Below are 15393 nucleotides of genomic sequence, written 5' to 3' on the forward strand. Positions count from 1 at the left end.
TATTGGCCAAGTATGTTACAAACAAGGAATTTGTTTCCGGTACAGAACCGATGGCAGCCATCTGCGGCGCCAACTCAACCGATGGGTCTAACCATCGGGGGCAACTTGGGGATTCAGTGTCTTGCCCAAGGACACTTCGACATGTGGACTGCAGGCACTGAGATTCGAACCTCCAACCGAGAGACGACCACTCTACCCACTGAACCACAGTCGCCCCCTATGTTGGCCTACATGATCTGTTCATGATGTACCGTGTACATGGAGTGTTAACTGCACCTCGTTATGGAGTAAATTGTCAGTAGAAAGAGTCAGAGGTCACAACACAGGGCTTTATAAAGAGAGGAAGCGCCTTCTCTCTGTGTTTACCTTTCTGCGCTCTAGTTGTGGTTTCAAAGAACTTGACAGTCAGGTCCTGTATGGACAGTACGGCAGCGTGAGCTTTCTTCTCCCACTCCTCATCCTCCTTCCTCAGGCTCTCCACCCGACGAGGACCCAGACGCTCCGTCTCCAGAGAGATCTGATGGGGTCAATGCAAGTACATCCAGCATATATACAGTATTTGCAACAGCAGAGGTAACAAAGTTTAGTCAGTACAAACCAGGGGTTTTCAAGCTGTGTCACACTGAAATCCCTCAGACAAAACTGAGACAACTGCACCTCAATATTATACTAGACATAAACACTGATCAGGCACAACATTATGACCACCTGTACATCTGTGTGCACGTCAATGCAACACTTCTGCCTTAACATTTGTCTTTATGAAGCTCAAAATGTTTCAGCTCCTCATCTCAATGATTGTTTTTTAACACAATGCTGTCAATGACAGAGATACAACTCTTGTAATACATTATTAGCCAGCTAGTAAGGCTAGCCAAGCTAAGAGTAGAATACAGCTGTTGCCAAGTTTAGCACGCTGTATATAGCATGGGTGTAAATGGATAAAGCTAATGCTAGTTCATAAACTCTGACACCGAATGTTTGCCTCCTCAGTCCAGGTGAATATAAAACAATACACGTGGGAAAGCTGATCAGTCCGACCAGTGCAATTAGTGATCCAATTAATTCATTTTTAGTATTTACTGGGACTGCTGAAGCAGCAAGAGAGGGTCAGGAAGAGATGCATGAAGAGAGGAGTATGTTAGGAGAGAGCAGAGCCGGCTAGTGCAGGAGGGACAGGCAATATGAACAGCACAGAGGTAGCCTCCTACCAAAATATAACAAAATATATCAAAGTGTTTGAAAAGCCCTAATCTAGACCATCACTACAGTGCTCTGTAATACCACCAAGCTACAGCAGATGGTGGTAACAAGGAGCAGTGACCAAAGACATGCCTGTACATGTAACCCAGTATCCTACTGGGCTGGTAGAAAAGATAAAAACATCTCTGATAATAAAACACGTCTGAATGCACTGTATCACATGGCACACTTTACTGGCTCATGTCAGGCCATGTGAAAAGAGGGAGAAACCGGAGAAAAGCTGTGCCACGTGGAGTCCTGTCCTGGGTGCTGACTGAGAAATACAAACCCCAGGAACAAAACATACACAGACAGTTGAGCTTAACTCCCTGTGAGGTCCTATATATTAATATGGCAATGTGAAACAGATGTAGGTACACATAAATAAACAGGACCGTGGCAATAACCAACAAATCTCAAAGGCCTTGATTTCCATTATCCAGCATATTCAGTGCTTCAGCACGCATCTGCATGTGAGACAAGCGCAGGGAGTGGTTTGGGGCTGAACGTGGGACCAAGGGGAAGAAGACATTACGTCAGAGGCCATGAAGAAAAAAATACCTTCAAGAATGGGGAGAAACAAATAAAATGAAAATACAACTTGGGTCCCTTGTAGCCATGATCTCATTGTTTAGGGATCCTTTATAATCATGACAGACCTACACCTACATGTGACTAAAGGACACGAGCAGGACCCCACATATAACACCCACAGAGCAACAAATAGCAGTGAGAGCTTCCCTTTAGCAGATAAGTCAGACCTGGTGGCGACATGACACACTGCCTACGACACTTGTGGCATTTTAAAGGCATGCATGTCGTTGACTTTGTCCCTGCTCATACCAACTCAGACTAAAGCAAAATATCTCGGCGTCAACATGACTGTTTGACTGGTTTTATGCAAAGCAGAAACCATGTACGTACACTACTGGCCAAAGGTGGCTCCCGGTGTCTGAACGCCTGGGTAGCCTAAAAAGGTCCTGAATGAGAGCATGACAACCATCACAATTAAGGATCCACTGAATCATACTGTTTGCTCGTACATTACTAACCATGTGCAAATAAACATCTAAAATCGAAAGTATTTGAAATGCTATTTAAAATGAAAGGAAGCCAATATGACATGAGTTGTTTTCACTCCGCTGCTTTAGCATGTAAACCAGTCAGTGTCACAGTGGATCAAAATCAGCAAGATTGCTGGGTTTTATTTACTCCATACATGGTGCCTACTTACCCACAATGCAACGCGACCACTGACAGTTCTGTCAGAGATCCTGGCATGTTAGCTAATGTACTGTCAGAGTGGGGCAGTGGTCTTGTAAACTCACTTGTTTATAACTCCACACCCCCTAGATTTTTCCCAGTGGATGTTGAGTCATCACTTGAGGCAATTTGATCAGTTTCCCTCCGAAGCCTTTGTGCAACTTTTTTTTTTTTTTTTTTTTTTACAGCCACCCCCCACGATTTTGATTTTACAAAGGGTCACAACTGTTGCTGTACTGTTGTTGGAATTAACTGCCTTTTTTGTTGCCATTTTGTTTTTCTTTTCATATTGTCTGTGAAATATTTGCAGACCAAAATACAGATAGATTTCGGTCTGAATGAGCAGGTCTAACAGGACCCTGTAAAGCTGCGTACAGTGTACGCACCATTCATTCATCATTCTTCATTATCATACAGTGTGAGACATCTAATGAGGACAGACAAGGTCAATGGCAACACTTCGGTACACATAAAGGTCGAGCCACACAGATCACAGTTCTTTCACAGTAGCTGCAGATCCTACTGCGTTGGTAATCCTGTCTGTAAAAGCCAATAAACAAAAAGCACAATTAAGTGTATTATCTTTGTTTTTACTAGTCTTCTTGAGGCAGCAGGGGACGTGTAACTGAATGGCTGCTTTAACACCTCTGGGTTAACAACTGTTGGTGACAAAACACAGGCATGTCAGGCTCACTGAAAATAGACATGACACCAGTTCCTGTGGTGAAGCGCAGGGATTTCAGCATGCGTAGTGTCATGCTGGCCCTTATCTTGTTTGGTTAAAACAGTACATGAAGGCCTTTGTGCGACTGACACGGTGTTAGGTACTAGGCAGTGTTTATCAGGCAGCTGTGGGGGATGGTTAGACATGACAGCAGTTAGTTCTACACTGGCTTATAAGTTTGAATGGTGGCCAGCAAATTTTTAAATATTCACCATTTTTCTCTTTATCAACATATCTCATTAAAATTAAATTCTTCCCACTAACAACTACTGGTTGTGTAGCTAAAACCTGAGCCACAGAACTCCACTATTAAACATGTCAGTGAGCCATGAACACACAGTGGTTTATTTTGCTTCTGTCCCACATTCACCTCCTGCCACAAATGTTCTCTAGAGACCAAATGTGGAGAAAACAGAAACACTACATCAATGTTCACATCACATAATGCTCGGTTGGGATCTTTTTGTGTTAATGGTTCACTTTCATGTTTAGCTTCTAAGATTTGAGAAACTAAACTAAATGCTTTCAGTTTGGATGGGTGCTCAGATAAAAGAAGACTGTGTCGCTTTCGCCTCTAGGAAACGTATGTGAACTATTCAGCTTTTGGACATTTTATGGACAAAACAATTCACTGGTATACTGAGAAAACAACTGGCAGTATTTTTTAGTTGCAGCCCAGTACGTCACATCAGTATGACCCACAGTCGATGTGAAACAGTAACTGGAGCTCACTGTGCTCAGACAGAGAAACCACATTTTTTATTCATGGCTGCCCTCTGACCTTCCAGGCAACAGGACACCACCACTGCACGGCTGCAACATGGGCCATCCCATAATGCACCATTCACCAAACTCCTCGACACGCTTTGTTGGCAATTCATTTATCAGTCCATCTGCTCTTTCACTCATTGATTAAGTTTGATGTTTACAACTGAGCTGAGTGGAAGGAGCAGCAGTGTTTGTAGAAACACAAATAAATATTAACTTCAGAGCTGCAGCGATTACCCAGTCTAGGAGTTGATCAGTGAGACTGATCTGCAACTATTTGGATAATTGAGTCATTAAGTAATTTTTTAAACAACACAGTCCAACATTCTCAAGTTTCAGCTTCTCCTGTGTGAACACTTGCGGTTTTTCTGTTTTATGTGACAGTAAAGAGAATATATTTAGATTTGAAGCCATTTGAAAACCTGAAAATCATCTTGAAATTTGGGAAACTAAGGTGGGCCTTATTGACTATTTCTTGACATTTTACAAACCAAATAATTAATCTAGCAAATAAAGAAAATAACCCTTAGCTGTATTCACTGTAAAGGTGTGTGTAGCCTCAGAACACAACAACCTTGAAATGCCGCAGCTACAAAACACTGTATAAATTAATCCCACAGATCATCTAGATCTTTTCCTGTTTAACGCCTCAGGCTGACATGACTGGACCTTAACTCCAGTCCATTACAACAGTCGGGCTTGCAGATTAAAGCACTGCGGTGTCTTTACAACGACCTCACAGGTGCCAGGTGTATTCACACTTGCAGATGAAGTCAGAATAGGCAAGCAACTGATACTCTGCTGCTCTCGTCTTTTTCACCTCACCTTTGTGACATCAACCAAGATGCAAACTGCATGTAAATTACAGTATCCTGTGTCCTAATTCCCGACACCCCCTCTCTTTTCCTTTGGCTCATCAATTTGGCAGCAACCCACGGCCTTTGTTGGTATCAAGGATTTATTTGCATAGAGTTTTTTTCAGCCGTTGGATCGCCCTGAGGGAAGCAGGTGGTAGAGCTGGGAACTCTGGAATCATACAGAGATCAGGTTCTCAACAAGATGCCAGAAACAAGCAGAAAAGTTTTCAGGTAAAAGTGATTTTAACAGTTCAAATGTTTCTTCTCATAATGTGGCACCTTTTAGCACTACTTCTGAGGCCGAGCTTCACATTATGTTACATTTATACATTAAAAAGTGTGTTTCTAGCAATAGCAGCTTAATGTTGCAGCTCTATGAAGTTGGGGGACAGATAAAGGTCAAAGCAGTAGAGGCCTGGTATGGGCCAAGCTCCAAAACCACTGGTTACTACAATTCCCACAATGCAGTTCCAGGTATCTTTCATTAAATGTCCACTTCTTTCAAAGCCCATACCTCCAATTTATCTATTCTCTGACACATCACAGCACAAAAGATTAACTTTCAATTTCAATAAATTGAGAAATTATCTACAGATTTATGAATAAAAATGATTAATTTTATATTTTCCTCACCATCAACAAATCCAGTAAAAAGACCCAAACCAATAATGTGCAGTATTAGTCCGTTTATCAATACTTTTCGACTTCCATAACCTGTCTGTGGCTCTCAGTTCATTCCTACTAGTAAATCTTTAAAAACAGGTCATGAATATACAGTATACTTTGATAAAAAAAAAAAAAGGCTAAACAATTTCCTACAAATGTAAATGTGCATTTTTAGGTGACCATTTTCAGATATAGAATACTCTACAGTGTATGTTCACTGTAAGAAGTAAACCAGCACCCAGTGCAACAATGTGGCTCCCTGATGTGGCGCTCTATGGCACACAGCAACATGTGACTATATGTTGGCCTTTGCATACACATGACACTTGTTAGTAGGATCATTTTATTGTTGGTATTTTCATGGGATTTACTGATAATAACAAGAATACAAACTATCACCAAACTTATCCTGCAAGAAAAAAAAAAATCCTACATATATTTTGGTGATTCAGTAAAATCTCTAAACTTAGTTCAGCACCCGCCCAGGAACCCAAATTCCATCATAATACATAGTCATGAACACACCCAGACTGTTACTTGTGTTGGTCACTCAGCAAGCTGTTTAAGGAGTGTAGTTCAGAGAAGGGAGAGTACTCCCAGCACAACACAGGGTGAATGACTGGGGCTATCGGTGAGAGAGAAGGAGAGACGCAGACAGAGATAGGGGCAGCGTGGGTCCAGCACTCAGTACTGTGTCGGCACAGGATGGTCTAACACAACACAGGCCTCGGCAAAGTTCTGCTGTTTCTCACTGGCAGATAACATTGTTTATTTTTGCCACTGGCGCGTTTCCCTCACTGTTTTCAGACCATCTGAAGTTATGTGGAATGGACACACCTGTACACTGTGCTTACTGGAAGTACAGGTTTGTATCTGAAAACACTCTTACTGTCCATCATGTGTTTAAATATCTCATTTATATTCTATTTGGGCTCTCAAACTCCCCACAGTGAGGCCAAAAAAAAAAGCAGTGAGGATGTGCACAAGCGCACAACACAAAACTTAGCTGCAGAGATTACAGGTGAACAACAATGCAAAATGGTGATGATGATTATGTATCTATAAACACAAGGTGGCTACTTTGAAAAATATAAAATCTACCATGTTTAAATTATATTTTCTTTTGTCTGGTTTTGTTGCTGGATGTTTGTGAAATTGTTCATTTTTACTTAAAAAATCCATCCTCTCTGTTACTGTATTATCAAAGATATTTTTTAGTAAATGATTTAAGTCAGTGTCACGTCCTCAGGCTGGGTTGTTAAACAAGTGGACAAGGAGCAAGTGGAATTCTGACCCGCTGACCCTGCCTGGCCTGTGCTAACACTGAACCCAGCTCTGTGAAGGCTGCGAGAGATCAGTCTACTGGTTCGCTTCCTTTCTCAAGCCACTAATGAAGGAACCCAACATAGACGGAGTGGAGTGGAAAACAGAAGTGTGTGCTAAAGCTGCAGAATTACAGAGTGATTTAGTGGCTGCTGTAATAATGCTCATGTTGGTTGTTAAGCTGCTCTCGACAGGGCATAAAGCCTCTCTGGCTGACCCTGTGCCCTACAACCTGGAGCTACAGGCTAGCACAGATTGGCTACTACACCACACGCAGCCTCAGCAGCTAATGCTAATGTCATAACAGTGGGCTTAGAGTAGGCTCAGTGCAGGACGTTACCGGGTTCAGGGCTCATTTCCCAGCACTAACCTTAACTTTTAAAACAAGCAGCCAACAGACGCAGCACTGTAACTTGCACAGTGTGCTGTAGTAGAGAAGCAGCCTGACACAAGTCAAAGTGTGTTTCAGGACAGACCAGTTAGCTGACTACAGTGAGGTCTAAGCCTGCTTAAATCAAACTCTAAAACAGATGGTATTTATATCAGTGTGTGTGTGTGTTTTACCTTAATCTGCTGTCTACGCAACATTGCCAGTTCTCTCATGTCCCTGAAAGGCTGAAGCAGAAAGTGGTACAGCTGAGTCGTTGCCTCCAGCAGCTCTCCATACGCCCCGTCCTCCTCGGGGTACACCTGCAGCAGCTCCACCATGCTGTCCATGGCTTTGTGCTTGTCCAACACCTGGGACAAAACAGAGAGTGCAGAGATGTAGCAGATCCTATTCGTAAACAGACTGACAATCAGGGCTGCAAACTTACAGTTATTTTCATTTTAGATTCATCTGTCGATTTTTTGATTCATGGATTTATTCTGTGAAACATACAAAAAAAAAAAAAAAAGGTCAAACTCCCGTCACAACTTTGCGGAGAAAGAGGTGACGATTTTAAAAGATATTCTGTTTCCAGTGATTTATAGCAAAGAAAGGCAGCAAATCCCCTCACTTGACAGTCTTGAGGCAGAGTATTTAGCATTGTTGTCACTGTTTAAGCTTGACAAACAATTAATTGATCAATAAAAATAACTAGTGATTATTGGATAAGACAAAAATAACCACATAATAAAAATATAAGCATAAACTTTATATTACCTGTAGACTTGTTTTTAGTGAACATCATGCAAACTAAACCTCACTCAAATTGTTTATTTGTTGGAGAATATTTTCAGCTCCATATCTGCTGCTCTGGCAAGAAGGAGTAGTAAAAGGATGGTGCAGGTGGGTTGGACTCAAAATAAGCTACAGCGCCCATGTTGACTTGATGAAGGAACATGTCATCACAGTAACGGTGTGACTACCTGATGTGTTTTTAATAATTTCCGGACACAGTAGGACAAATATATTGTCATTTTTGGTATTTTCATGGGATATGTCGACAACTAGAAAAATATCACCCGACTTATCTGCATCCAAGTGAGTGGCAAATTCATAAAGCCATAAAAAGTGTCAAAAACAGCTTATTTAATAGCATAACTTGCATTAAAAAAAGAAAAGAAAAGGCTCACTCACAAAGACGAGATGCCAACAATGATAAGTTTAATTGGCAAAACATACGTCTAACTAACAAACTGATGATTAAGTCTTAAACAAAACCTATTTCAAAGATGAAGGAAAATTCCAGCCTACTTTATAAAAGCAAGAGTAAAGGCTCTCCATGAGAGTGCAGGCACAGTGGCGTGTGTGGTCAGGAATGATACCATAAAGTACACTGTGTGAGTGTAGTACAGTGAGAACTAATTGGCCCCAGCTGATGCTGATTCATACCATATGTCCAGCCGTGCACAGACTGTTCATTGTTCAGCAGATAAACGCTATCACAACAGCTATTGTGCATACAAGCATTAATGTCCCGGCTCTCAGTGCTTCTCCTTAACTTCTGTCTCGCATAATATTGAAATGTACCACCACCCAATCTTCATCCAAAGTGGTGAATAAAGTGCTCTTCTCTCTACACAGAGCTACAGATATGAACAGACTCTTATATTAACTTCACACTGCTTTTCCAGAGCCCTCCATGTTGGGGACTGGGGCAGACACTGCATGATTCAGCTCGAACACTGCTCCTACTGTTTACCTTGGGTCTATGTCTCCTTGGAAACCAGTGGCCGACTGTGCACCAGCTCCGCTTTGAGCCAAGACAACCCCTGGCCTAAATGAGCCGACTCCTGCCTGGGTACAAACCACAAAACTGGTGGCATTTGTATCATTTTAACTTGTACAGTTGGATTCCAGCAAACCTTATTCTAGAGATTTAAGTGCTGGAGAATTTCAGAGTAAATCACTGACACTAGACTGACATTTTCCTTTTCCACTTCCATTTAACAAGGGCATCTTTTTAGAGTATAAAACAACATCCTTATTTCTGCTGTGATTAAATTTACATAGTCAAATCTACTTGTTTGTGACAGTGTATGAAGAGTAAGAAGCCACAGAGCCTGACGGTGTTAAGGGTAAGAGCTGCTGCTCTAAAGTCGCAGGATAAATTAATCATTTAATCCAGTTTACAAACACAAATGTCAAATATTCCCCAGTTCCAGCTTCTCAGAAGTGACTCTTTTTCCGAACAAAACTATCTCTAAATTACAGGGTGGCTGTAAGTAAATGTACTTTTTTCACTTTCCAAACTTATATAATTAAAAACTAAATGTTCTGTTGCTTAATTTAACTGTTAAGTGAAAACCCTTCAATGTGCAATGAGTACATAATCAGAGGACGCGCTGAGTGATCTGAGCTACAGTATGGCCGCTCCAGCCCTATCATCAGCCTGTCCATGCTAAATCTGCTCCGTCTGGCTGCACGACTTTTTGAAACAAACATCTCACAGGAAGAACACGTCTCGACTGTGACCTGAGCTCCTTTGTTACTTAAGAGCTGTAAAATAATTCTGTAAGGGAATGCCACGTCTTTCTCGGGTGACGCTCTATGCTAATTCAAAGTTAGTGCAAGAAATGCTTTAGGCAATGTGGGTTCATTCTATTCACAATCTCTGAAGCTTTCCCAGAGCAGCAACATGCAGTACCAGTCAAACGCCTGCACACATCATCCCCTTGACTTGAACGGGAAAGTGTGTCCACTCTGTAGACGTGGGACAATTTGTCGGTAAACAGAAAATAATCAGCAACTATTTTAGTAATCAGTTAACGGTTTCACTCATTTTCCAAGTTCTAGCTTCTCACTACAGTTTGTTGCTTTTCTTTTCTGTTTTGCTAACCCTTGTTTTTTTATTAAAACATAAGCAAAAGCCAACACCTAATGGCACAGTGATTACATCTACATTCTCTTGACATTTATTTATATATATATATAGTAAAAGAAAAACCAGGTGAGTGAAATAAAAACAAAAACACAGGGGTGGCTGCGAACTGGTTGAGCCATCAACCTAGGCTATACGTAGAGTATTTGACAGTCTCTAAATGTAAGAATGAGAAATGTCTGCTAGTACAGTTGGGAGGATCTGGGCTTTTCCAATGCAGTAATAATTAATGAGAGGACTGAGTTTTAAGTTTTAAGAGCTTTGGAGTGTTAGGTATTTTTTAGTCAGATAGAAATTGGTTAGATACTTGTTGTATTAGAAATGTCTTTAGTGTAGACAGGATGTCTAGCTCAGGCTGTTAAATGCTTACTCATTTCCAGGAGTTACTCCAGGTTGTTTATGTTCCAGGATAACTAGATAGAAAGTGGCTACTGTATGATATGTTTAGCCGTAATCTTAATCATAATATCTTCCGAGGCTCAATGTCCGGACATGTCCCTGAATGTCCTGTATGTTCTTAGATACACACCACATAATCAACACTCACACACATTGATTTTCTCCATGTTTTGACTATTGTTATGGTCAGCTGCAAGCTGGCATATCAGGTGACGTCACGGTTTGACGTGCCTGTGTAGAATGGGGTTAGCCCAAACCAGATATAATGTACAGGCCTGTTGGGTTCGGGGTCTTTCATTCTCAGTCTGCCTGCACGCAGTATTGGAGGTGAAGATACCTGGACGTGTAATGTTAATTTTACCTGTGATCTTTTGAATAAACCAGCACGGTTATTTTTTATATCCAAGTGGTCCGCCTCGTCTCTCTGAGTTCCTGGTTAAAAGAACTGGGAAATATCTTTCAGGAGATTTTAAAAAAGCCACCAGTAGTTAGACAGTCAGGAACAGGAGAAAAACACGTGCGTATGGTTCACAGACAATAGTTGGCATCTATTACAGGTACCACCCTGTTCAGAAAACATTATATTTGCTGCTTTTCTGTCTTATATGATAGTAAACTAAATAGTGGGTCTGTTGGTCAGAAGTGGAACACATAACCTTTAGCTTCATGGTGTTGTAACAGGCTTTTTGTACCATTTTCTGACATTTTATACACCAAATGATTCATATATAAAATAAATAGCTGATTTTGTTGCATTAAGTGTTTGGCCCATAAGATGTCAGGAAATAAAAAATGTCCATCAGTGTTTTTCATTTATGTTCAAGAAAGTATTTCAGCAATTAATGGTTTATTAACATAGCTGTTAATTAATTTTCTGTTGATAAACTAATCAATTATTGCAACTAACTGTCGCAGCTCTTGACAGTACTGCTTTCAGCTCAGCAATACAGCAGATGACGTGTGCATATGCCGTGTACACATGAGGATCTATGTGCTAGTAACTAAAATAAAAAGTACCCGCACAGCCCAGGGTGGATCACGTCATGGGAACACAAAGCTACAACACTGTCCCACTAAACTACAATGTGACAGACATCACAGCAGAACAACAGAGGAGAGGAAAGACATCGCCTGAGGTTTTGTCTCCTCTCCAGCACAGAGACCGATCCTGACCATGATTTTATTTAGACCTCACAGTCTGGGTTTATCACTGGTGTCTGCTCATGAATGAGAATAAACAATAGCTTCTCAAATACTTTTTGAGCACAATACACGTCTTCAGCTGGCTGGACTAACAATTGAACAATCTGTGGTGACACATCACTTCTTACTGTGACTCCACCTCCAATTGTTCCTCTGTTTTTACATTAACCCCCTGCAAACCACTCAGCCAACTGGGTTGTGATGTCTGGCCTGACCAGATCATGTTACAGGCCTGTGAATGTGCACCAAGAGATGGCACATCACAAGGGGGGACAAAGGAAGAGGAGAATGATAAAAAAACAGCATGATGTATAGGATCGGTCTCATGGTTTCTGCTGTTTCACTTTAATACTAACACAGGACATAATTTAATACCTGTTTCATGGTTAAACTGCAAAAGTTGAAAAATATCAATGGGAACAAGTTTGATTGAAGAGGCCTGGAGTTCTTTACCAAGTGCGTGACTTTCTTTCACATTTTTGTCATTTCTAATAAAACAGAACTGACCTTCAACAGTGTAAAGGTGCTTTTATTACCACGCATCAACTAATAAAGGCTTTATATGTTTCATTCATGAAGTAAACGACTTCTCTTCAAAACTACATGGGACAAAGATGACAGCTTTTACCTCCTGCATGCGTCGTTTGGCCCGCTCCAGCGCATCTTCATGGCCTTTCTGCCTCAGCTCACTCAGGCTCTCGTAGTACTCCGCGTCGTCGCTCTCCGAGAAAAGCACCTGTGAGAGGATCTTCCAGCCGCAGGTGTCCAGGGCATGACCCAGGTACACCTGCAGCTGGTAGCACAAGGCGTCCGTCTCCCGCTGCGACAGCCCGGGGGCACCGAAGAGCACCGTCCACACGCCGGACTGCACCTCCGGGAATGAGGGTAAACACGGCTCCAGATCCGAGTTAACGGCGCACAGCTGGAGGTGGACTGCCTTCAGGTCCTGGAAGGAGAACAACCCGGCCCAGCTAAAGTCCTCACGGCCGCTGGACTCACCATCCCCTGGGTCTGCATCATCTGGAGAGAGCAGGACATCTACGGGGTCCAGGATCTCGATGTCTATTACTTTGGGTGTCACAATATCCCAGGACTCTAATGCGTGACTGACGCACTCTAATGTCTTTGGACTACCGGCTTTTAAACCCTTCTTATCTCCAACAACACTCTTCGTTGCGGGTTTTCCTTTGGGGATGGAATGTGGTCTAATTTTACCCGCATCGTTCCTCGTCGTGCCTGAACTTTTTGTTTGTTTTTCTGCCACGGAGGCATCGGAGGCAGGAAGCGTAGCGGAGGGGTTACAGTCGAGGAGCGGGTCCAGAAAAGTGCTCCGTCTCTGAACAGTTCGGTTGTGGCAGGTTATGGCGAACTTTCCCTCGATGTCGTTCCAGGCCACGATGAAAGCAAATTTGTGCCTCTCTTTTTCATCGAAGACTTTGGGCCGGACGGACACCCAGCCGGACTCCAAGTGATCCTCCATGGTGAATGACATCTCATCCAGCCAGTAAAACAGATACGTGGATTAACGTTAGCTAGAAAAACCTCCTCTGTGTCGAGGCTAAAGGCTACAGCTAGCTACCACTTGGCTAACGTTAGCCGCCAGCTAGAAAAGTAAAACTTGGCGTAGACGAACTAACGGACTAAACTGTAATGAGAAACAAAGGACTCCCAGCTTTGTTTACACGCCGCCAGTTGCGTGCGAGCGTGCGAGAGCGCAGCTGACGTCGTTATCCCTCCAAACGGTCGGATTTGGGAGTCAGACATGGAGAAGTTCGTCGGACACAGCCGTGTAACCGAAATGGAGAGCTCGGCTTCATTTTGGCGGCGATATCGTCGGTTGTCATGACACCTGTCCGCTCACCTGTCCGGGTTCAGTGTGTCGCTCTTTGTCCGCTTGCAAACAATGCGGTCTCGCAGCTCCGCTCTCAGTGTCACGTGTCAGCTTCTGTTTACAAGCAGACGAGATGCGTGCGTGTTGGCCAAATCCGGGGAGGGATTTAACCGCTGCACCCTTCCCCCCCAGATGATAAGTTTACGTTCAATGAAGAGAATTGTAAATATGATGGTTTAACCTGTTTTTTAGACCACCCCTTAAAACTCGTATTCACAGGCCTTTAACAACATCTCTGATTAATGCGTTTATTTTGATTGGGCATTTTTTTTTAGGTTATTTTTATTCTGTAGGTACACAAAACGACTGTATAAAAAAGACAAATTGAATACAGAAACATGCAAAATGAAAGAGCGAAAACAATGACAAAGTGATAAAACATTTTTATAGAGGCTGTTGGTCTTTGGTTCTTGTTACCATTGCTAACTCTGAGAGACGAGACAGTCCAAGTAACTTCAAAACAGTGCTGATTTATTCAAAGGATCACAGGTAAAATTAACATTACACGCTCAGGTATCTTGCACCTCCAAACTGCTCGCAGGCAGATGTAAGATGAAAGACCCTGAACCCACCAGGCCTATACATTATATCCCCTCGGTTGGGCTAGCCCCATACTACACAGAAACGTCAACCGGGGCGTCTCTGTTACCATCTTTGCAGCTGGCCATAGTAGTAGTCAAAACATGAAGCAAATCAATGTGTGTGTGTGTGTGTCTGTTGATTAAGTGGTGTGTAACTAAAAACATTCTCACGACCTCTAGTACATGTCGTGACTTAAACATAAGAACATATTATGGCTAAGGCTACAGTTCTACACGTCATAATAATAATATTAAACACCCTGTCTGCTGACAGTCCTCAACTCTTCTCTCTAGTTATCCTTGACCAGATGTACCCTGTAGAAACTCATAAGCATGACTAAGCATTTAACAGTCTAACTAGACATCCTATCTCCACTAAACATTTCTAATACATAAAGTATCTATCCAATTTCTATCTGACTAAAAATACCTAACAAGGCAAAATGACCACAAACAAATGCAAAACAGGCAAAAAGATAGTGAAGCAAAGATAAACTTATGAAGGGGCTACGTTTCCCTATATTGATTTAAATTCAGCCATCCAGGCTTCATATTTCTCCAGGTCTGCGGCAGAGACGGACTTGGAGATCTTGTCGAGTGTGAGGGTGAAGTCCTCCATGGTCACTGGCCTCTGCAGCTCGTCTTTGGACAGATCACCTATCTCTTCGGGACTCAAGTCCTGTATTCGACGGCGCATCGCCATCATGGATGCATCCCTGATGTTTATGTAAAAACAGTAGCAGAGAGAGACAGGGGAGAGAGGGCTGTTACTCATCATATACAGTTTGATAAATTCATTCTCTAAACATAGCACACACACTTATTGTTCCACGTCAGAAGAGTTTTATTCCAGTCAAAACTCATGAAGTCCAGGATGTGATGAAATCCCGCAGGCTGTGTGCGGGTGATAGTTACACACATACAAGGTCAATGAAACAACGCAACACAGAATACCTGGCATTCCCACCGTAGCTATGATAGAGAGCATCCACATGACAAGAACAGGACAGTAAGTGTTAAACAAAGTATTAGACTGCAATTAGCCATTACAGTGTTAATGTTAAAGCACAGATTCTGAAGACTGCTCACACTTTACAATAATCACAGCAGTATTCTGTGTACACCATGTGTGACACTGCAACAGTGATGTTAATCACATATTACATTAATA

General features: G+C 42.2%; 1 protein-coding gene across 1 annotated transcript in view; it reads right to left on the reverse strand.

The window, feature by feature from the left end:
* The window catches only part of LOC109952999 (junction-mediating and -regulatory protein-like), a 16004-nt gene extending 2227 nt beyond the window's left edge, over positions 1-13777 (reverse strand). The window contains exons 1-3 of the mRNA XM_020588338.1: positions 12379-13777; positions 7408-7581; positions 367-517 (exon numbers count right to left, since the gene is read on the reverse strand). Coding sequence (XP_020443994.1) covers positions 367-517; positions 7408-7581; positions 12379-13242 — 1189 coding nt within the window. The 5' untranslated portion in view covers positions 13243-13777. The remainder of the gene's footprint in view (positions 1-366; positions 518-7407; positions 7582-12378) is intronic.
* Positions 13778-15393: the final 1616 nt, after the last annotated feature.

The sequence above is a fragment of the Monopterus albus genome, unplaced genomic scaffold (assembly GCF_001952655.1).
Source record: "Monopterus albus unplaced genomic scaffold, M_albus_1.0 scaffold530.1, whole genome shotgun sequence".
In the NCBI taxonomy this organism is placed as follows: Eukaryota; Metazoa; Chordata; class Actinopteri; order Synbranchiformes; family Synbranchidae; genus Monopterus; species Monopterus albus.